The sequence below is a fragment of the Leopardus geoffroyi genome, chromosome B2, assembly GCF_018350155.1.
Source record: "Leopardus geoffroyi isolate Oge1 chromosome B2, O.geoffroyi_Oge1_pat1.0, whole genome shotgun sequence".
Classification (NCBI taxonomy): domain Eukaryota; kingdom Metazoa; phylum Chordata; class Mammalia; order Carnivora; family Felidae; genus Leopardus; species Leopardus geoffroyi.
The window spans coordinates 32,182,974-32,206,843 of record NC_059332.1 but is presented as its reverse complement, the minus strand read 5'-3'; the positions used below and the strand labels follow the sequence as shown (position 1 = coordinate 32,206,843).

The window sequence follows — 23,870 nt, the reverse complement described above, 5'->3', positions numbered from 1 at the left end:
AGGGTCTGTGGACTCATGACTTTGCATCTCCATTCCTCCATATCCCAACCGTCCCCTGTGCTGACCATCTCTGTCTTGTAACCTCATTTCACAGGGACCTGCTGGCCCCAAAGGAGCCAAAGGAGCCACAGTGAGTGACCCCCAGCCAGCTCTGAGCTCTGCCCCCTTCCCCCAGCTGGACTTGACACTTTCTCTCCTGGGCAAATGTGCTCCCTCCAGTGGAGTTCCTCCCTGGCCTGGAGACTGACCCTTCTGTGACCCTGATCACATGCTTGACCTCTTGACCCTTCCATGACCTATCTACTCCTTTGGCAGGGCCCAGCTGGACCCAAGGGAGAGAAGGGCGTCCAGGGTCCTCCGGGACACCCGGTAAGTTACAAGCCAGGGCTTGCTTCTCTGACTGTCCCTCTCTGTCCCAGTGTTTCTCCATTTCATCCTCATATCGACCTTGCCTGTCACCCTTTCCATCTGTGTCTCCACCTAGGGCCCCCCGGGGGAGGTGATCCAGCCCCTGCCCATCCAGATGCCCAAAAAGACTCGGCGCTCGGTGGACGGAAGCCGCCTGATGCAAGAGGATGAGGCCATACCGGCTGGGGGGGCTCCGGGCAGTGCTGGGGGGCTGGAGGAGATCTTTGGCTCACTGGACTCCCTGCGGGAGGAGATTGAGCAGATGAGGCGGCCGACAGGGACCCAGGACAGCCCCGCTCGCACCTGCCAGGACCTGAAGCTCTGCCACCCGGAGCTGCCTGATGGTCAGTGCCGGCCTCAGGAAACAAAAATAACAGTGTGGGCTTGAAAAGCAGAATGGATGGAGGGGGTTCTTGGGGAAGGTGTGGGGTGGGGGTGAGCGCTGAGGGGCTTGGAAGGGCAGCTCTTTGCCAACTAGGTCAGAAGTATTTCCATATTTCCCAGTTGATCTGGTCCTCCCAGTGCACGGCAGCTCATCATCAGCCTGCTGCCTATGGGAAGCGACAAACATACACACGTGTACACATGTGCTCGCATTTACACGGATGGCCGTGTGTGCGAATCTACAATCACATGTTGTATCCCTGTGAGGATGTCAGCGCTCCTGCCTCCTCCGTTGGGAGCCTGGGGGTGCTGCTGGGGGGAGGGGTGCCACAGATGGGCAGGGGTGTAAGCGATGATGGAATGTGAAGAAGGGTGGGTGGTGGTGTGGGGCTCTGGGGGAGAATGGGACGAGGAGACTGAGGGCATGGTGGGGAAGGCATGGTGGGGAGGGTATGGGGGGAAGGTCATGGGAGGGAGGTCAAGGGGGGAGGGCATGGTGGTGAGGTCATGAGGGAAGCATGTGGGGAGGAGGTCAAGGGGGGAGGATGTGGGAGGGGGTGCTGGGGTTTGGAGCAGCATCAGGAGAGAAGTGGGAAGGGAGGCAAGGAGCACCTTGGGTCCCACCTGTTGGGGTGCTGATCCTTCCTTCTCCCTCACCCAACAGGAGAGTACTGGGTCGACCCCAACCAGGGCTGTGCTCGGGATGCCTTCCGGGTTTTCTGCAACTTTACAGCAGGAGGGGAAACATGTGTGACGCCCCGGGATGATGTCACACAAGTGAGAGCTGGCGCCTGACTGATCATCCCTGCCCCATAGCATGGCCCAGTCAGGGCCTAGTGGTTTCTAGGTTTATGTGACAGGCACCCTCGCCCCTGCGGAGCCTGCTGCCGCTTCTTTCCTTGACTCTTTCCTTCTCACCGGCCCTCTGCCGCTCACTGTGTCTCCTTCCCTTGACAACCCAAGACAAAGTTTGCCTCTTGTTTACCCTCAGTCAGTCCCTGGCTCCCACTCTGGCCCCTCATTTCTCCCCCAGCCCTTTCTGCCCACCCATTCCCTGCCCCTGACCGTGGCCCAGCTACCCTGCGTCTGTAGATGCCCCGCAAGCCCGTCTCTGTCTGCCCCTGACTGTGGCCCTCTCTCCTGCCAGTTCTCTTACGTGGACTCAGAAGGCTCCCCGGTAGGTGTGGTCCAGCTCACCTTCCTGCGGCTGCTCAGCGTCTCAGCCCACCAGGATGTCTCCTACCCGTGCTCTGGGATGGCCCGCGATGGTCCTCTGAAGCTCCGGGGGGCCAACGAGGATGAGCTGAGCCTGGAGACCAGCCCCTACGTCAAGGAATTCAGAGACGGCTGTCAGGTGGGAACCGGAAGAGCTGGGTGGGGGTGGATCCCAGAGTCAGGCTGGGGGAAGACCTTTTGGGCAGAGGCACCAGGAAGAGCAGGAGGAGTCCAGCTTCTCGGTGTCAGATATGCGTGAGGGAGCTCAGACGGGGGTGATGGGGGGCGGGGTGGAAAGGATGGAAGGTGGGGTTCACCTGCGCGCACACACCCGCATCACCCAGAGTGAGTCGTGCAGGCTCGTGCACTCATTTACACAGGCTGCCCAACAGAGGCACACGGGGGTGCAAATCACCCATTCCAGGAAGGCACAGGAGGACCCAGACACCCATCGTCTGTACATACATCCCCAGAATTGTCTGGACTGGGTCACACGGGGACACACAACATGTGGAATCATGTCAGATATTATCACACGATTACACCACGGACACGTGTTTACACATCGCTATGGAGTCCCACAGACTCACACAACCACCACACGTAGACAATCTCAAGGACAAACCCAAGGCTGCACAGACTCGTTCAGGAGCACAGATACGCGCACACGTTCCCAATCCTGATGCTCTGGAAGAAATTTGAAGAAGAAAATCTGGCAAGTTGGATCACGTGACAGGGACTGGGGGAATAGCAGCTAGGGGCACTCAGGCCTGAGGCTGGGGGACCCGTGGGGCGTGTGCACGCCTCCACCACGCTCACTGCTCCCTCTGTCCCGTCTCCCCCCTCAAGACACAGCAAGGCCGCACGGTGCTGGAGGTGCGAACACCTGTGCTGGAGCAGCTACCAGTGCTGGACGCCTCCTTCTCAGACCTGGGGGCCCCCCCGAAGCGGGGAGGGGTGCTGCTGGGGCCTGTCTGCTTCATGGGCTAGGTCCTCCTCTGTCTGACCCTGTCCGTCGAAACCAGGCCCACCTGGAATCCCACAGCATCAGCTCTGTGCCACCTCCCGAGAGGGCTCCTCACCGTCTAGGTGGCTTCGGGCCAGGGCACCGGGAGCCCCCAGCCAGGGGCAGACCAGGGGAGGGGTGAAGCGGGTGCTGGGACGCCCCAGGGGAGGGGTGGCATCTGGGGCTCTTGGTCCTCCCACTTGGAGCCTGTGACCCATTGGACAGCCGAGACCCTTATTTAAAACGCACCTCCCAATCACCCCAAACAAGCAGAAGAGAAGAGAAAGGACACTGTGTATTTTGTATTTAAAAGTAATTATATTAATTATTTAAAGAGTGGAAAACAAAAGAACAAACAAGATAAAGAGAGAAATGCCAACAAAAATCAGCGGACTTTGGAGACAGGGCTCTCCAGGGGTGAGCCCCGGCACCCTCCTCCTTGCCTCAGGGCTTTCCTCAGTGACTGTGGGGGGAGGTTTTCAGGCCAAACCCCACCTCCCTCACAGCCCGCCTGTAGCACCCACTGTGAATGTTGGAATATATGGTCTCCTTTGCCTCAGGGTCTGACTCTCTCTGTCCAGTGTGGGGCTTTCTCATCTCCCCCTACCGGGTGTTTGGCTCCCTGACCCCCACACCGGCTGTCTCTCACTTGGTCTGGGGCTTGCAGGAACCACCTGCTACTTGGGGAGCAGGCCGAGCCCCCAGGGGCGAAACAGAAGAGTGAGGGGTGAGTGCAGGGCCTGTATTCAGCGCTGTTGAAATATCGAAACGCTTCTTCCTCATCAGCTGGTAAATGGCCACGACTCAGCCCGCTGAGTGTTCCACCGCCAGCCTGGCCACCCTGGTCCCACCCCTGAGCCTCCCCCCTCCCTCGCCTTCCCTGATCCCGCAATGGAAGGGCTAATGTGTGGCATATGGATGGAAGGGACTCCCAGGACCTTGTCTAGCCCCATGCCCAGTGTCCTTTCTGACTGATGGTTAAAAAATGTGATTGTCCCCTCCTGGGCGTATGAGTGTGGTGCTTGTGTTGTTATTTCAATCCCCACCCGGGCCCCCATCCAAAACCCCTCTTTGCCTGCTGAGCTGTTACCAGAAATGGAAGGCTTAATCCCTATGCCCAGAGGGCCTGTCCTTTTGCGGTGTCAGGGCCCAGAAAAGAGTTCATAAAACCTGGCTGACAAGTGCGGACCGCCAAACTGATGTCCCGGTGACATCAGGTGGGAGCCCAGGGTTTTGTCCCACACAGGTGCTGGCATGTTTCTGGGTTCCTTGTTTCCAGGTCCAGCACAACCTCCCCCGCACCCCAATTCCCCATTTTTAGGACATCAGGGCTGGAAGGGGGTGCTTAGAAGGTCTGGTCTAAACTCTTTGCAAATAAGGACCTTGGGCTCCTTCCAAGACAGCGTTTCCTGCCCCTGGACCTCTGGTCACCTCGTGTCCTGCCCATACCTGTGTGCATTCCCAGCTACGTAGTGCCGGGCTTTTCTCTGTGTCAAGGTGCACAGTCCTACTCTCATCGCATGCTATGCTGCCCCCGCTTCCTCCTTCCCCAGGGGTCCCTCTTAGGGCTTATTCAGAAGCTCTGTGCCCTCCGGGTCAGGTGTCCGGGTAGGTCCCTTCAGTTCAGGGCAGCCGCTCAGCCAGGCATCGCTAGCTGGCCTCCCCACCTTCCGTGGGGCTGCTTATCCTCACACAGGATTTCCTGGCTCCTGCCCATCCTGGCAGTAGAATGAAACTTAGTCCAGGGCCTCATCCCAATCAGGACACTCCTTCCTCACTCCCCGTCCGGCTGCGGGTGTCCGAGCGTGTGTACGGTGTCCCGGTGGCCACAGACCCCCTGGGGCGGGTCTGGGAGGGACCCAGGGCCCCGGTAGGCAGCGCCCCGCCTCTCCTGGCGGATCCCGGATGGCACAGCCTTGATCGTCCCCGTCCCCTGAGGACAGAACCCCGATCTTTGAAACCCTGGAGTGGTGGAGCTAGCTCATTCTGGATCCAAAGAAGCTCTCCTATGGGGCCTAGAGGCCCAGCCTGGCAGAGACGGTGGGCAGGGAAACCGTTTGCAGGTGAAAAGCCCCTCCGCGCATCTCTCCGCCTCTGCTGCCCCCTGGTGCCGGCGCCAAGCCCTCGGCCAACTAAAGGGCAAGCGGAGTAAGACCTGCCTAACATGTTGTCCCTTTCTTCGTCCCAAACTGAACCCTCCTCACTCCCTCAGCCCAAAAGGCCGAGTGGAAGCCCCCTGACCTTATCTTTACGGGGTCAGGCGGTGGACGGGTTTTTGGGATCACTCGCCCTCGGTCCTAATCTCCAAGTCCTTGAAGGCTTCCGACAACCCCCTTCCGGAAGCTTCCTTCTGGGCCTCAGCTAAAAGGAAGATCAGACGGAAATAGATCTTGCCCGCACTCACCCCCAGCTAAGCTGGGCCAGCGCTGAGGCTTCTCCCTGCTTTCTCTGCAATTGGAGCCAAACCCAGAGTTTGCCCCCAGAACCCAAAGGGGAATGTCCCCAAAGGTCACTTTTGGTCAGATGCTCTGAGCTTAGAGGGCTTTTCTCCATGAAAACAATGCCATACATTCACTCAAATAACACTTATACACAGCAGTTGGGTCCCAGGCCAATCCGCAAAAGCCTATTTAGCTAGAATGCTAACAACCCCGGACAACCGTTTTACCAGCGATTCTGTGCCAAGTTGCAGACGAGGATGCCAGAACCACACAGCCCTCTCCTTCTGCCTCCTGGCTCCCCAGGGTGGGGGGAGCCAAGCCCTGGCTCTAAGGAAAGACGGGAGGAGTTGCAGGGCAGGGCTCCAGAGGCGCGAGTTTTGGGGAGGGGCTGGGTGTGGGTAGCGCAGGTCCCCTGGTATCTAAACATGCGGGTGCTGGTAGTGGCTCCAGTGGCTTGTGGGCAGAGGAGGCTTCCAGATGGGCTGGGGAGTACATAAAGAAGAGAGAGGCAGAGACTTTGGGGAGTTCCTTTGGGCTTGACTGGGTCAGAACACGAACTCTTGCAGGAAACGCTGGGCTCTGAAACTCTTGACTGCCCCTCCAACAAGTTTAACTTGAACCCAATAAGGAGAAGGAAGTCACTGATGATGTTGGGAAAGATAAGGGATATGACAGATTTGTGCGTTAGCAAGGCCCCACCCAGGTTGGATGAGGCTGTGAAGGGCCTGGACACAGGCACACGGCCAGCCACGGGGGTTTAGTGAGATTTAGTGGGAAGGCTGTGGGGATGGATGCTGTAGCCTGTCACAGCCTTGGAGCTACTTCTTAGCCTTGGGCTGATATTTTTGGCGTCCTACCTCATGGTCAAAAAACAGCTTGTAAAATTTGGACCACTTAGATCACTGCACCTGAGAGCACTACATATCCCAGAAGACCTCCCCCTCCTTGGCTATGTTGCATGCTGGGATTTGTAGTTTCTACATGGATCGGGGTAGGTGGGAGTAGAGACAGATAAGGAAGGGAGTGGGTCAAAACAAGGCTGCAGTTGCCTCAGAAAGGAGTTCCAGAGCAGTAGGGGGTGGTGACCCAGTTCTGTGATTATGTAGCCCCGATTCCTGCAAGTTCGGTGTGGTCGGCAGGGAGGGTTAGGAACACATCCTAGTTTTTTCCTAACCAGCTATGCAGTTCAGAGGCCAGGATCACATTTCCCAGCCCACATCTGCTCAAGTGAGCTGACATCACCCCATGGGTGCTTGCAGTTGGCTTTCTTTTCTTATTTTCCCCCCTCACATTCCCCCCTACTGCCATCTCAGTAGGGAAGAACTGTCCACTGGTCCTTGAATGAACACCAGGGACATCTGTAGGGACACCTCCTTTAGGGCTACCCTCAAGCAGCCAAGAGTGTAGAATAAGCCTGAGAGCCAACCCACCACACCGCCTTCCCTCCACTCCTTCCCTCAGGTGATGGGCATTTGGTCTACAAATTGTTGTGACAATCCATTTGTTTACTTCACTCTGGCTTCTCTTCCTCTCAGTAACATCTTCTGCGCGGAAGGCCTTGTGAATCCCATGAACTAGGTGTGTGGTTTTCTAAAGAGTAACAGATAGAAGCCATGTTGGATACTATGGCAGCTGGCGTAAAGGTCATGTTCCAGGTCTTGCCATTTCAGCTCTAAAGGGCTGGGATTCCGCAGGGTCTGGGGCCAGAGTACGTGGGTTGTGGTGATATATTCCTGTGTTATGTTCATGGCTCCCCATGGTCTGGGCTCTGTTGGTGGGTCACGTGGTGGGTAAGTGCTCACTAACTCGGGTACACCTGTACCACAAGGGCTGGTAGAGGTTTCTTATGGCTCTGCAACTTTCCCGTCTTTTTATTAATACCTCAGTATTTCCCCTACTTTTCAGAATTGAAAATCTATAGAAACACATAAGTAAAAATTACAAACTAAGAAACAGGTTTCAGACATATTAGGGTTGGGCAGAGGGTGGGAAGTAGCACTGTACTTTTAATTGGAGCCCTGGTGACAGACAGAGGGGGTCAGACAGAAGAGTCTGCAGCGGCAAATGGTCCAGGCTGGGTAGGGTTGAGCTGACTTAGGGCTGAGGGTGGTGCTGATGATAGCCAGCAGGAGATCTCTCGGCATTCCTTTTTTTTTTTCAATTTTTGAGTGAGAGCTTAGGGAGGGGAGGGGCAGAGAGAGGGGGGAACAGAGAACCGGAACCAGGCTCTGTGCTGATAGCAGCAACCCCGATGCAGGGCTCGAACTCACGAACGGTGAGATCATGACCCGAGCTGAAGTTGGATGATTAACCGACTGAGCCACCCAGATGCCCCTCTCTGCATTCCTAACGAGGGCTTCTCCTGCATCTAGCTTGCCAGGGGTGTTTTGCTTCTAACTGGGGTGCTTATTTACTATGAGCATCAGTTTTGCCGTCTGTGAAGTGGGATAGCACTTGGTTTACAAGGCAGTAATCCCCCTTGTAGTGACAAGGGAGGGGAACTGGCCACACCCCCCTGGTTCAAACGCCTTGCCTTGGTTACTGGCGACACACTGGTGATTGGGGCACACTGCTCTCCTTTCAGCTTCTGATTCTAGTGCTGTCAAGACCTCGTACTTCTGAAGTTTCTTTTTGTTCCAAACATACAATCTGATTAAAACAGCTTAAGACCCAAAGGAAATTTCTTTTTTTTTTTTTTAATGATTTTTTAAAAAAGTTTATTTATTTTGAGAGAGAGAGAACAAGCAGGACAGGGACAGAGAGAGAGGGAGAGAGAGAATCCCAAGCAGGCTGTCAGGGCAGAGCCCGATGTGGGGCTCGAGTCCACAAACCGTGAGGTCATGACCTGGGCCGAAGTTGGATGCTTAACCGACTGAGCCACCCAGGCTCCCTCGAAAGGAAATTTCTTATAAAAATACCAGGGTACTCAGTATTTGAAGGAAGGGTTGACTTTGTACAGAAGAAAAAGGGCAGTTTTGAGACCTCAGAGTTTCATGGACTTTGTCCCTGAGTGTGGCCACAAACACCACTTGGTCAATCTGCTTTCAACCTCTGTGTCTCTGGGCTCCGTGGTTCAGGTTCCTGGAGTCCCGTCTGGTTGGTCTAGCTTGCAGACAGGTCAGCTGTCTCCCTGAGAACCAACTTTCTATGGCTGGTGGCCCAGTATAACAACAAACAGATAATTTATATGAAGCACTAGGGTGGGTGTACGAGAGGTATTGGGGACACTCTTCCCACATAAGGTAGGATTACTGAGCAGACACCCCAAGAGGTGTTTGCTGTCTTTCCCTCTATACAGACCACTTTCTTTTTTTTTAATGTTTATTTTTTTATTTTTGAGAGAGAGAGAGAGAGAGCGCAAGCAGGGGAGGGGCAGAGAGACAGGAGGACAGAGGATCCAAAGAGGGCTCTGTGCTGTCAACAGAGAGCCCAATGTGAGACTCGAACTCATGAACCATGAGATCATGACCTGAGCCAAAGTTGGACGCTTAACCAACTGAGCCACCCAGGTGCCCCTATACAGACCACTTTCTATACCTTTGACCAGCATGATCCAGTCAGCCCGTTCATGACCACACTTGCACTCCTTGACTCATCCTTGCCCCAAAGGGCCAACCCAAAGTCACACTCTGCCATTGCGGCCACAACATCATGAGCTGTCTAATCTCAGAGTCCAGCATCTCTGTTGTTTGTATTTTGCTGACTTGCTCTTTAGTACATGACCATGACCATGATATCGAGGGCTGCATTATGACTTCTGTGGGCTCTATGCACATTTGCCTTTCTGGACCCTTGCCTCAAAAAAAAAAAAAAAAAAATCAAAATTCTATTTTATGACTGTGTTCATATATAGATAAATCTATCAATATTATATATTGATATATTAAGATATTTTCTTCAACCTAAAAGTTCATTTTCTATCTTTTTTAAGTTTATTTTTTTATTTTGAGAAAGCACAAGTGGGGGAGGAGCATAGAGAGAGGGAAAGAGAGAGAATCCCAAGCAGAGAGAATCTGCACTGTCAGCACAGAGCCCGACGTGGGGCTCAAACTCACAAAACATGAGATCATGACCTGAGGTGAAGTTGGATGCTTAACTGACTGAGCCACCCAGGTGCTCCTAAAAAAATTTTTTTTTAAATATTACTTTTTTCAGTTTCCATTTTGAATACTGTAAATATATATAACATAACATATACACAAGGAAAGCCTTTTGGGGTTCTCAATAATTTTTAAGAGTATAAGAGGATCCTCAGGGGGTAAAAATGGAAAATCACTAATCTAAAAGAGCTCTTATAAAGATTACTCATGCCCTGTCCCCACCCTCAGAGATGTGGATTCAATTAATCTGGCATGGGGCCCGGGCAAAGGTACTTTTGTACAAGTTCCCCAGGGGGTTCCAAAATGCAGCCTGGGTTGCAAACCTCTGCTTAGAGACATGTATGTAAGAAATAAGCAAAGGGACAGAGGGAGAAAGGCCACCAAATGCCCTAGGTCTGAAAGGGCCTCTTGGGACCTGCTGCATCCAGCAGAAATGCCTGCAAAGGCAGGCACAGAAAACCCAAATAACAGTGGCCAAAAGCACATAGAAATTAGTTTTTCTCATAACACAAGAAATCTGAGGAAGACATCTGCTAGTGTTGGTTTGACCACTTGTCGGTCGATGCTATCAGACCCCAGACTCTATCTTTGTACTTCACTATCTCACAATGTTACCCTTCCTTCCATATGCTTGTCACTTCATGTCCCCAAAGTGGTTGCTGCATCTGTAGCTATCACTTCTTCCATCATCCAAGATGGAAGAAGTAAGTTATAGGGATAGCCACATCTATCACTTTAGCAAGCTTCTGCTTTTGGGTCACACAGCCATCCCTAGTTGCAAGGAAGTCTGGGAAAGGGAACAAAGGGTCAGGACGAGTGTCGTGTGGGGTCAGCCAAACCACAGTGTCTGCCACACATTAGTTGAATCAGTATGTGGGAAGTCAATATCCAACTTCCTTCCCCGGGCAGGACTTGCAAAGCTGAACAATGGTGTTAATTTTAGACCAGGTTAGCCATTAAGTCAGCAAAGTATGGCACCACTGGGCAAATTCTTACATGTTTTCTTTGGCTAAACTATAAGCACATTTTTTTTTTTTTTGGTTATAACTGTTGTTCTGTTTTATGTCACTGTCAAACATGACACTCGTCAACTAAGAGAAGGTGTGTTAGAACTATCTGACACCATGGGAATGCAAGCTGGTACAGCCACTCTGGAAAACAGTATGGAGGTTCCTCAAAAAACTGAAAATAGAACTACCCTACGACCCAGCAATTGCACTACTAGGTATTTATCCAAAGGATACAGGTGTGCTGTTTTGTTTTGAAGGGGCACATGCACCCCCATGTTTATAGCAGCACTATCAACAATAGCCAAAGTGTGGAAAGAGCCCACATGTCCATCGATGGATGAATGGATAAAGAAGATGTGGTATATATATATATATATATATATATATATATATATATACACAATGGATTATTACTCAGCAACCAAAAAGAATGAAATCTTGCCATTTGCAACTACATGGATGGAACTGGAGGGTATGATGCTAAGTGAAATTAGAGGAAGACAAAAATCATATGACTTCATCCATATGAGGACGTTAAGAGACAAAACAGATGAACATAAGGGAAGGGAAACAAAAATAATATAAACACAGGGAGGGGGACAAAACAGAAGAGACTCATACATATGGAGAACAAACTGAGGGTTGCTGAAGGGGTTGTGGGAGGGGGGATGGGCTAAATGGGTAAGGGGCACTAAGGAATCTACTCCTGAAATCACTGTTGCACTAGATGCCAATTTGGATGTAAATAAAATAAAATAAAATAAAGCTATAAACAAATTAGAAAAAAAAAAAAAGTATCTGACACCATTTGGGCGGTAGGGACGCCCAATACCGCATTGTTGCGTCTTTAAAGAGCAACTTCAGGGTATTGCAGGTATTTTGAAGATACTAAGTCTCGTATCCAGCGCGCTAAGATGCGGCCCGGGAAAAGTATAACTGCCACTGAAGCGTGCTATTGATTTATGACCACAAATAAATCTCCAGCAGGTCCTGAGGGCTGGCCCACACTCAGCACCCGCCCACCGGCGCGCGCGGCAGTGCGTGATACCCTTCCCCATCCCGTTTCTGAGGCTCGCGGAGCCTCTTCGCTCCTTTCTAACAAGCACCGTGGTGGCGTGCGGCGTGGCACAAGGCACCGCGTAAGGTGTGATTACCGAGAAGATGAAGAGCTTCGGAGCAAGCTGTCAGTGAGAGGCCTGTGCCAGGACTGGAGGAAGGCACTCCGTCATCTTCCTGTATCTGATGCTGGAGGGTGATGCACACAGTGAGAGCGTCATTTTGTATGTCTGGGCGTCTACTCTTGTTACGTCCTGGCTGTGAGCCAGAGGTGCGGTGCGTATCGCTTCGGCTTGGGTTGAGCTGGGAGAAACCGAAAACCCCGGGAGCAGTAATGGCTTAACCAAGACAGACGTTTATCTCGTTCTCACGCAGAACCCCAGGGCTGGCAGGGTCTTTAACACTGTCAGGGATTCAGATTCCGTCTGTCTTGTTCGGCCGGCCTCACCATTACTCTTCCTGCTCCGGTCCGATGTGACTGCTTGAGTTCCAGCTTTCGTTGTCTGTATTCCAATCAGCAGGAAGGGGGAACGGCAAAGAAGGACCCATTTCTCCCTTTTTATAAGGCCACTTTCCAGAAGTTGCACACAGCAGTTCCGCTTACGGTTTGCTGGACAGAATTTGTACCTAACTGGAGAGGACGGTGGAAAACTAGTGCTTACTCTGGAAGCCCACGTGCCCTCTTAAAATGGAAAGTTCTATCAAGGAATCAGGGATTATGGATATTGGGGGACAATTAGCATTCTCTGTCTTGCCATTGTCTCTAAACAATTTCTTTTTTTTTTTTTTTTTGAAAAAATTTTTAACGTTTTATTTATTTTTGAGACAGGAAGAGACAGAGCATGAACAGGGGAGGGTCAGAGAGAGAGGGAGGCACAGAATCTGAAGCAGGCTCCAGGCTCTGAGCTATCAGCACAGAGCCCGACGCGGGGCTCGAACTCACGGACCGCGAGATCATGACGTGAGCCCAGGTCGGCCGCTTAACCAACTGAGCCACCCAGGCGCCCCTGTCTCTGAACAATTTCTTGAGTAAGGTCCAGAAACGGGGGGATTGTGCGGTGGCTTTTACCAGTAAAGCGGTGTCATAATTTCCATTCAAATCAATAGTTTAAAAACGCCTTTTTTGCCTTTATGTGTGTGTGTGTGTGTGGGGGGGAGGACATTCCAATGAAATCTACCTACTGGTTCTAAGCAAAGCATTAAGTGGGAGTTTAAAAACAAACAGGCTGCCTGTTTTGTTTTGCTGGCAAACTTCCCACTAGGGATTCCTTGAAGTCTTTGGAAGCTGGTTTGGAGGCACCTGGAGCTTGTATCTAAGACACAGCAACACACTTTCCTCCATGTTTCCGCCATGAGTTGCCTCTATTAATACGCCTGTCTTTGAGGGTCTGAGGTCATTGGCCTTACTAGGACATCAGTAGAATAGCTCCAGTGTGTATCCTTTCAAGATGATTGTAGTTTGTTAGCAATGCCAGCCAGGTGAATTCTCAGAGATATATGCCGTATAGTTATGTATTCCTTGCTCAAAACTCCAGTTTGGCCTCTAAGGCAGTACTAGCCAATGGAACTTTCTGTGATGTCAGAGATATTCTACATCTGTGCCATCTAATACTGTGGCCACTAACGCCATGAGGTTATCGAGCACTTGGAAGGTGGTTAGTGCTCCTAAGGAATTTTATTTTTAATTTCATTTAATTTTAATTAACCTAAATTGCCAACGTAGCTAGTGGCTGCTGTATTAGCACAGCTTGAAGGTATCTTGCGGTTTAAGGACTCATCTAAGTTTGGAGCCATTTTTACGAATTTGGTGAAGAGACCCAAGGTTAATATGGATGTGGGATATGCAGTTTTCAGAGTTCAAGCATACCAATTAATTCATGTTCCTCTTTTTTGGGGGTAGGGAGTTTCAAGGACAAAGGCAAGAATTTTTCTTCCCAAAAGTTTACTGAAAATTTAATCATAAAATCGATAGGGGAAGACAGAGTTTTGGGGTGCAGTGCTGTTTAAAAATCAGGATTACTGAGATATAATTTATGCACAGTAAAACTTATCCTTCTTAACTGGATTGTTCTATGAGTTTTTAAAAAATGTTTATTTGTTTATTTATTTTTTGAGAGAGCACAAGTGGGGTAGGGGCAGAGAGAGAGAGGGGGACAGAGGGGCGAGCCCAATGTGGGGCTCGAACTCGCGAACCACGGGCTCATGACCTGAGCCAAAGTCAGACGTTCAACCGACTGAGCCAGCCAGGCGCCCCTGTTCTATGAGTTTTGACAAACATTCATTGTGTAATTGCCACCATAATCAAGATGAAAGATAGCTCCTCTCCCCCTCAAAAAAAGTTCCTCATGGGCACAATTGTTTTCAAGTGAACCCTGGTTAACGTGTCACTAAGTATAATGAACAACTTTAATACTTGAGGTGGATTTAGGTCATCTGTTTAAATTCTGTTTTATGGGATTATGCCTCAGGGTAGAAGAATTTACTGTGGTAATATAGCCAGCGTGGCTTGTTGGGGCAGCCGAGTGAAAGCAAACGGCTGGTGGTGAACATAATTTATTGGCATTAAAAAGAATACATCAGCCAGATGGATGCATGCATGCTGCTCAGGGACTGATTTGGCAAGATGTTTTACTGAGGAAATGATATCAGGTACAGGGCTAAACACATTTTATTTATTTATTTTTACAACTAGGTGAGTTAAATGTATGGACTCAGAACAGTTCCTGGTGCTTGGTAAGTACTGCTTAAGTAAGGATTAGCTAATCTTCCTAATATTGCTATAATTCACAGTTAACCTGAGATCCACCTACCTTTTGACTGGCTAGAATAAGCTGTCAGCGAGTTCTATTGGTAGGATTGGCATCTCCAGTTTCTCCAACTATTTTATCATGATTTATATTTTACATATTCTCCTAGAGACTTGACACTTTCAGATTTACATATATATGTATTTTTTTTTTTTTTTGGTAGAAAGTGGGATCCCAGAGGTTCAAAGCGGAAGCTTTTCCCATTTCCAGAATTGCATTAGTAAATTCAAATAAAACACCCAGGGAAGGGTGAAGTCACCACTGAAACTTTTTTGGTTTCCTGTAATCTCCTTTAATGTTACCTCAACCCATCATCTTAGATACTTTCTCCTCCACACGTGCCCCAATATTCAAAATAGCCCCCTTACTAGGTTAGGTTTTCCTAATTGAAAGTTGCTCTTGATAGATATCCCAAGGTTCCTAGAATTCTAGGATATTTTCCTTAGTTCAAAAGTGTTTTAATAGAGTCTAGGGTGTCTCCAGACAGATTTAACATTGCAACAGGTCTGGAGGGACAGACCTTGGGGCCATTTGTGCTGTCCTACGGGAGGATCTGGCTTGATCTTTAAGGCAAAGTTCTTTAAACTCACAAGGCGAATCAGCGGAGGTGTGCTCAAGTGCCCCCTTTTCGTGTGTACCAGGAGAAATGTGTTGGGAACGTTTATGAGTTCTTTGTCTTCGTGATTCCCTTTGGCTTGGTTCCCAGCACTTTTAAACCACGTGAGTTGAAGGCTTGCCAAGATTATTTCTATGTCTGTGGCGTCTGTATGTGGTAGAATTGGATTGTTGATACTTCCTTAACCTCTTTTGTGATTTTTTTAAACATTTATTTATTTATTTTTGAGAGACAGAGAGAGACAGCATGAGCAGGGGAGGGGTAAAGAGAGAGGGAGACACAGAATCCGAAGCAGGCTCCAGGCCCCAAGCTGTCAGCACAGAGCCCGACGCGGGGCTCGAACTCATAAACCACGAAATCATGACGTGAGTCGAAGTCAGACGCTCAACCGACTGAGCCACCCAGGCGCCCCTCTTTTGTGAGTTTTTTAAACTTGCCAGTGGGTCTGGTTTTGGAATTCTGATATCCCCAAATCTAATGAGCTGTGACCTGACCAGGCATTTTATTTGCTTCTCAAATCCCTTTTCATTTTTCAATTTTCTAGCAGTTTCGCCTGAAGGTGGTCCTACCTCCACTGAAAGCTACTAAGAGAGAGTCTACATATTTTTAGAGAAAGATTGTAAACCATACTCGGCGAGTCCAGAATGGTAGCTACTAGTCACATATGGCTATGATAATTTAAATTTAAATAATTTAAAATTAAATGAAAAAATTCTACTCCTTAGTTGCACTAGCTATTAGCACTTTCAATGCTGAAGAGCACATGTGGCTAGTGGCTGCTTTATTGGACAGCTCAGACACAGGACATTTCCACCATAGCAGAAAGTTCTATTGGACAGTACTGCTCTCTCTAGGTGTTTTCCGATGATCCCACTAACTTTACAGATACTAGCGCTCTCTAGTTATGTAGTCCTTCTCCTTTCCAAAGTTGATGTTGAAGGGTTTCCTTCTGTTGGTATGTTTTCTTTATATTCAGTTATGTAGAAATGTGATCAGGGTTTGTTTAGTGACAGAGCAATGATTAGCATATTTTCACAGCTGCTGTTAAAGGCATAGCCAAAGCACAGAAGCGCTGGCGCTGCCAAAGCATCTACATTTGGCCACATTTATTTTGGTTTCTGTACGCCTAACTTTTTCTCTAACTTTTTTGTTAAAAATGTTGGAGTATTCCCAAATTGACAAATTCCCTCGCTTCTTATTCCAAGTGTAGATTCCACTGTTGGCCACTAGGTGGCAATGGGCTTCTATTTAACATTCTTGAGCTTCAGAGACCATTTAAAACTCATTCAGATCCTTGCAATGGGTAATCTGGCTTTTTCCTCAGAAAACTTAGAACATTACTCATGAGGATTAAAAATACCTTCCCAAGTCTCTGTTGTACGTTCTGGCATGGAAAAACAGTGGAAATTCACAGTGACTGAATATGTATGCCAAACCCTAGAAGCCTCTTGCTTCTACCTGGTACCAGTGGGTTCTTCATTTTTTTCCCTCCTAATTTAATTGTAGAAAGATAAACTGTCTGTGATTTTATTTTCTTCTTCTTTTAAGAATATTTTTATGTTTGTTTTTGAGAGAGAGGAGAGAAAGCAGGGGAAGGGTGGAGAGAAGGGGACCAAAGCAGGTTCTGTGCTGACTACAAGAGCCTGATGTGGGGCTTGAACCCACGAACCATGAGATCGTGACCTAGGTCAAAGTCAGATGCTTAACTGACTGAGCCACCCAGGCACTCCATCTGTGATTTTCAAACTAAAGAAGTACTTTTTTACCTTTTTTTCTCTCTCTCTCTGCTTTGAGTCCTCACTCATTTGATACAAGAAAGAACGCTTAAACTCAGAACTATTTCAAATACAGCATCAATGTAGATTAAAAAAGAAAAAAAAAAAGAGGAAAGGACAGAAGCACTAAATAATTTACCTGTCATAAAAAAATTACCTATTATGTTTACATGTGACAATCCTCTACCTTCAAGAGGGCAAGCTTCAGAACCCTACTCAATGGTTAGAATTCAGAGTTAACTCACAGTGTTATGACTGTCCTCTGATGATACCATGTTAGGAGGAATTGTTGGCCAAACCAAAAATCAGGGAGGCCTCTTTCTCCTTGTCAAGCCCTAAATTAATGTACTGGTGCTGCTTTATAAGCAGAGGGTAAACTAAATCCCTTTTAATTATGACTCAAGATAACATACATATATATGCAAATATATATGTAAATATATATATATTTGCGGCTGAAATACTGCTCATATTTATTAAAAAGGCAGAACATAATGCATCTGTAGGGATCCAGAAGATAATACTGAATTAACTATTAGGCATTATAAATGCTGGTTTATCAGTCTTCTGCTGACAAGGTTTGTTTGTTTGTCTCTTATCAAAATTCCAGGGGCTCCTGGGTGGCTCAGTAGGTTAAACCTCTGACTTCGGTTCAGGTCATGATCTTATGGTTCATAAGTATGATTCGTGGTTCATGAGTTCAAGCCCCGCATCAGGCTCTCTGCTGTGAGTGCAGAGCCTGCTTCAGATCCTCTGTCTCCCTCTCTCTCTGCTCCTCCTTGGCTTGCATGCATGCACTCTCTCAAAAATAAACGTTAGAAACATCCCAAATAGTGAAGTCTCTCCTTTTTAGGCAGGGGCAGGCAATGAGAGTCTCATTCAGAGTCAAACTTCTTGGATGTGAAATTCTTTGGATTGCCTCCCTCTGTTTTCCAAGATGATTGACAGTGGATATACTGAATTACAGCTTCACTTTCTCATTTGGGACACCAAGAGTTGGGAGACTATACTCTCTGCTAGAAACATCACAGACTAGAAGACACGTGTAATTTCTCATGGCATTGAACAAAATAAAAACCAAAACCAAACCAAAACCCCAAACAAACAAACAAAAAAAACCCCCAAACCTTCAGAGAATAGAATATTTTCATCTGCATCCTTTGTACTTCAGCTTTTCAAACACTGTTAAATCCAGGGGCCCTTGGCTACCTCAGTTAGTGGAGCATGTGACTCTTGATCTTGGTCATGAGTTCAGGCCGCATCTTGGGCACAGGGATTACTATTTAAAAACTGCTTAAGTGCTGGGGCGCCTGGGTGGCTCAGTGGGTTATGCATCTGACTTCGGCTCAGGTCATGATCTCACAGTCTGTGAGTTCGAGCCCCGCGTTGGGCTCTGTGCTGACTGCTCAGAGCCTGGAGCCTGCTTTGGATTCTGTGTCTCCTTCTCTCTCTGCCTCTCCCCTGCTCATGCTCTGTCTCTCTCCGTCTCAAAAATAAGTAAAAACATTAAAAAAGTGTTTTAAAAACTGCTTAAATGCTAATAGAAATTCATAAAACATTTGTAATAATAATTTCACATCATGATAACAAGAATGAAAAATAATTATATGAATTTAGCTCCACGTCTTCTGCAATAACCCGTGTTTCCAGGAAGCTAGGATTTAAGGGTGTTTTCTGTATCAGTGTATGTCTTTCTTTGATAAAAATGGATACTCGTGTGATTTTGAAAATTGTCAGCAAAATGGATGGTTTGTTCCTGTGCAGAAAAGCAGTAACATTCTTTGAAAGGTCTGCTTACAAAGTTGGTCCCTGCCTGGCATCTGGGAACTTGGATTTTGAAAGGGTTCCCACCATTCCCAGACCCATTAAGAATATGCCTAAATTGTGTCTAAACTGTATAAAAATTGGTTTATGCTGAACACCTGCTTTCCTTCTGCGAGTCTGGAATTTTGGAACGTGCTAGGCAGAGGGTGCCTCCACCACCAGGCCCCAGTAAAAATCCTGAGCGCCGAGCGCTGAGCTTTCCTGGCAGACAGTATTTCACACCTGTGGTCACACTCATGGCTTCAGGAATTAAGCGTGTCCTGCGGCTCCAACAGGAGAGGACTTTTGGAAGCTTGCACCTGGTTTTTCTGGGCTTTGTCCCATGTGCCTTTTCCCTTGAATGACTTTGCTTCATAAACTTTGACTGTAATAAGTCACAGCCATGAGTACAATTACATGAGTCCTCCTAGTGATTCACCTAATCTGGGTGGTCTTGGAGACCCCTGAAATGGCCTCTTACTTGATCACAAGATGTCTATCTTGTGATATTTAAAATCACCAGAAACTGATGTATGGTCATAGTTTATGATGATATTTGCTCAAACCGGGGGCGCCTGGGTGACTCAGTAGGTTGAGCGTCCGACTTAGGCTCAGGTCACGATCTTGCAGTTTGTGAGTTCGAGCCCCGTGCTGAGCTCTGTGCTGACAGCTCGGAGCCTGGAGCCTGCTTTGGATTCTGTCTCTCCCTCTCTCTGCCCCTCCTCCACGCACACTCTGTCAATCTCTCTCTCAAAAATAAATAAACATTAAAAAAAACCCTGGTTTTTTTTTTTTTAATTTTTTTTAACATTCATTTATTTTTGAGACAGAGAGAGACAGAGCATGAACGGGGGAGGGGCAGAGAGAGAGGGAGACACAGAATCGGAAGCAGGCTCCAGGCTCTGGGTCATCCCAGAGCCTGACGCGGGGCTCGAACTCACGGACCGCAAGATCGTGACCTGAGCTGAAGTCGGACGCTCAACCGACTGAGCCACCCAGGCGCCCCTAAAAAAAACCCTGGTTTTACATAGTCCCATGCAAGAAGGTCAGTTAAGAAAGGAAAATTCTTTAAGTTTGGTTAAGGCCTTGTTGGTTTTGAAAAATGACACTAATCTATGAATATTACAGGAATTAGAGGTTTTCCTGATTACTATTATATAAAATTTGGGCTTAGATGGCACATCATGCCACGAAATGACTGAAGCAAATATGATTTCTACCTTGGTCTCAAACATCAACTAAAAAGATTTACAAAAATCATAAGAAACTGTATTCTATAAAGCAGGCCTATGTCTGAAAAACCTGGTATCACCTTTCTTTGATGCTTTTGAAACTGGAGATGTACTTCCTACTGAATGGCTCAAAGGGAAGTTTAGGGTGATCTGATAAACATGGAGTCATGGGGTAAGTCTGTTTCTATACCCTGGTGTGAATAATATAAAAAGAGAACTATAATGTTAACATACTACACCTGTGATCTACACCTGTGAGCAAATATCATTTGCTACCATTCTGATCTTATGTTGATTTTTGCACTTGGAAAGCATATTCTTCATGGTTGACATGCTTTATCAGTCCTGTATGAATGTCAATGGTGAAATCCAGGCTCAGTGTCTGTTCCATCTGGGATTTCTAGGAGTGATGGTTCCACCCCTCAACTAGTAAAAATACAGAATGAATTTGGTCATCTACAATGAAGTAAAGCGAATTTTAGGAGGTCCTCTATCAGTTGGCCTCTTATTCAACAAGGAGAATCGATCACCATCAAGAAGTGTATTATTTCTCCATGCCTGGGTAAAACAACAATGACCTGTCCAGTGATCACCAAACCCTTCAACCATAAACATGGCCACATGATCATCTTCTTCCTCTCAAAAAGAAAGAAAAACAATATTCGATTTAGATGGTTTATGTTCCTCAGGAAAGGTCCCTCAATAGACTGGAAGAACTTGAGAAAGAGTAAGTACATTGAATTAAAATGCAGACACTCAGAAACTGGTGTCAGGGGCACAATTTAGCCATAATATCCTTTTTGGAAGTGGGGGATTGCTGGACAACAGGAGTATCAGAATCACTTGTTCCAAGGCTACGTGTGATAGTTGAGCTCAGTTCCGGAGTCCTGTGAAGAATACGAAGAACGTAAGGGGTGTCTGGGTGGCTAAGTTGGTTAAGCGTCCGACTCTTGATTTCTGCTCACAGCTTGTGAATTCAAGCCCCATGGCAGGCTCTGTGTTGATGGTGTGGAGCCTGCTTGGGATTCTCTCCTTCTCTCTCTGCCCCACTCCCCGCTTGTGCTGTCTCTCTTTCAAAATAAATAAACTTTAAAAAAAGAAGAAGAAGAATTTAAAACAATCTAAGCTCAAAGACTACATTCCCTTTACCTCTGGAATCCCAGGAGAGAAAAGTATTATAGAGAGAGGCTGAATGCTGGCCTAAGAAAAATGGAAAAGTTTCTGGACTTTCCTTCAGCAATGGGGCAAAGTCATGCTCTGTGGCCACACCCACTTACAGATGAAAATGGGATCAAGAGTTGGGGGCAATTTGACTCAACTTGAAAAAAAAGGAGCAGCCTCTGAGAGTTTCTCCTCATTCTCAGGGCACTGCCCATGACATATCCTGAACACAGCATCCTTATTGAATGCTCCCAAACTTATGTTGCAATGAAATGAATTATATCCCAAGAAGGAAGAAGGAAACAGAAATACCACCTGTTGGCTGAGGTCCCTGTCATCCTGAAATGAAAGTAAGAGGGGAAGATGAATTTGGTCACTGAGAGAGTAAAGAGTGACAACACATGAGAAAATTAACCAGATGTTTGCACTGCGGCCCCCGTGTCACCGGGAATGAAAGCAGGGCCCACTCTGTGGGTATGAGTCTACCCCAGGCTTCAAAGAACACCCTGCAGAATAGGGTGACCAGCAGCCTCAGGTATCTTACTGGGTCAGATCTCTGTCTAGCTGTCTTCCTCCCTACAGGCTGTCTTTGCCTTAACAGAATCTGATTTCAGTGACCTCTTTTGCTCTGTTGTTTTGTTTTTCTGTCACAACTTCATGACTGAAGAAGAGGGGAGTGAGACAGTGGAAAGACAGTAGCAACCACTTTCAAGAAGTTTCTTACCTCAACGGCTTCTAAAATGGAGAAGGAGGCTCACTCCAAGGGCCATGAGCCCTAGCACGAAGCCTCCGACTCCAGCCAGCATCTTGCTCCGGGCAGAATCAGACTGCGCCTCTGAGAAGAATGAACTCAGGGTCAGTCCCGTCTTCACCTGCCACAACCCCAAGGCCTTGTCTGATGCCTGGACCCTGATCTAAGCCACCGTGGAGAGAAAAGGAAGAGGATAAGGCCAAGCTTGGAGCCACTATGGAGTAGGAGCAGATGTGGACAGCACGCTAATGTTTTGGGCCTCAGAGTGATGACTTCCACAGGAGGCAAACGCTGGTTTTATTCAGCCCATTAAGTCCGAGCTTATGGGACTGAATGGAGACAGAAGAGAGAGGCAGTTCCCATGTGTGAGGGCCAGTCATGAATGCAATTGCCTTTCTGAGTTTTTGCTTTGACAAGGAGAGATCCTTTAGACCTGCCCAGGGCAGGATACATGTGTGCTCGAATTGCCAGATCTTTACTGCTCCAGCAAAGATGGCGGTTAGGTTGATGAGGAACAATACGGGGTGGTGTGACCCCAATGTATAGTGAGTGACACAACACAGAATGAGAAGCCCTCAGAGCCTGGGGTTCAGGGAGCAACTCACTCCACTCCACGGTGACAGGACTGTCCAGGCTGGGGTGCTCCTCCTGGCAGGTGTAGACATCTCCCTGCTGTGGGGTCATTTCCAGCATCACCAGCATCTGGAAGGTCCAGTCTCCATTATGGATCGGGTTAGTGGATAAAACCCCAGCCGTTTCCCTCCTGTCCATTCAGGAACCAGCGGACTTGAACGTGGCCGGGATAGAAATCTGACACATGGCAAACAAGCAGGTTGTGGTGCTGCAGGTGCCCCTTCTTGAAGGGGGAGACGTTCACATTAGGCTGGACTAGGAGGGGACAAGAATCTTGTTATGACGGCTGAGACCACCAAAAACAGTGCATTTAGCGATTTTTTTTTTTTTTTTTTTGCCAAAATGACTTCTTAGATGTTAAACGTGAATCATATCTATTAAGGTATTTAGAGGCAGAAGATGGAGAACATAGTAGGAAAAACAGAATGAAACATTCAGTTGTTCTAAGAATGACCTTGTCATACCCAATAAAGAAAGAGCAAAGAAGAACAGGAGAGGGTCAAAGTTGGTGCTAACACTTTTGCTGGAAATGTAAGAGATGGTAACTAATATTTTTTGATCAGAAATGTTTGAACAGGCTATGCCTTGAATTTACATTTTCTCATCTTGTTCAAAAGGATGTATAATCCTGCCAAATATTATCTCGGAATCAGGATATAGTCAGTCAATAGATTTCCTTTGATCTTGCAGTTTGATATTTTCATTAAAAAAAAAAGTCTGTAGCCAGATCCACAAACCTAGTGTTCTTTGCTCTTTCGTGTTTGATTAGCAGGGAGTCTCTGGCCCTTTCCGCACTGATCTTGGCTCCTGTGCACCATGACGGGCTCTGAGCCCGGGTGGGGTGGCCTCCCCGGGGCGGAGGGGGGGGTCCCCTCTCCTCTGCTGCCCAAACCCACCCCTTCCAGAGTCGTCACCTTCCCACCCGCCCGTCACCTCTGCGCTGCAGCGTGAATCCCTCGTCCAGCTCGAAGTTGTGCTTGCACACCGTGTCCACGGCGCTCCGTCTCAGCTCCAGGAACTCCATCTGTATGTTCCAGTTCTTGGCAGTTTCGAGGCCCAGCTCAGACTCCGCCACAAACACCCCCTCGGCGCTGTCACTGTCGAACTGGACGAACAGCTCTCTGTTGTACACATATTGTTCCAGGAAGCGGTGTGTCCCGTTCAACTCGTAGCAGACACTCCGCCTCTGGTAGAGGTAAAGCTCTATGAGGAGTAGACTATGAGGTTGAGATCAGAATGGATAGCTGAGTGTGATAACGAATAGAGGGGTGAGGAAGCATTTCTTGAGCAAATTTGAATCACAAGGCAAAAATAGAATGAAAGGAATGACATTAAATTTCAATACTTCTGTTAAGCAAAGTGCACCACTAAGAAGTTACTAGGGAATAGGAATAGACTCGCCATGCCTACAATTGACATGGGACTCATATCTAGAATATATAAGCAACTCCTAAAACACAAGCAAAATAAAG

At 47.9% G+C, this 23,870-nt stretch overlaps 2 protein-coding genes across 10 annotated transcripts in view; one reads left to right on the top strand and one right to left on the bottom strand.

The window, feature by feature from the left end:
- The window catches only part of COL11A2 (collagen type XI alpha 2 chain), a 29,343-nt gene extending 25,771 nt beyond the window's left edge, over positions 1-3,572 (top strand). For all 9 annotated transcript variants that reach the window (XM_045497869.1, XM_045497877.1, XM_045497870.1 and 6 more), the window contains 6 exons: positions 95-130; positions 316-369; positions 485-752; positions 1,457-1,569; positions 1,940-2,146; positions 2,857-3,572. In XM_045497869.1, coding sequence (XP_045353825.1) covers positions 95-130; positions 316-369; positions 485-752; positions 1,457-1,569; positions 1,940-2,146; positions 2,857-2,997 — 819 coding nt within the window. In that variant the 3' untranslated portion in view covers positions 2,998-3,572. The remainder of the gene's footprint in view (positions 1-94; positions 131-315; positions 370-484; positions 753-1,456; positions 1,570-1,939; positions 2,147-2,856) is intronic.
- A 16,807-nt stretch (positions 3,573-20,379) lies between these two features.
- LOC123608222 (HLA class II histocompatibility antigen, DP beta 1 chain) overlaps positions 20,380-23,870 on the bottom strand; it is a 32,629-nt gene continuing 29,138 nt past the window's right edge. Inside the window, 5 exon segments of the mRNA XM_045497867.1 lie at positions 20,380-20,740; positions 21,739-21,849; positions 22,371-22,524; positions 22,526-22,653; positions 23,332-23,601. Of these exon segments, the coding sequence (XP_045353823.1) occupies positions 21,740-21,849; positions 22,371-22,524; positions 22,526-22,653; positions 23,332-23,601 (662 nt within the window). The 3' untranslated portion in view covers positions 20,380-20,740; position 21,739.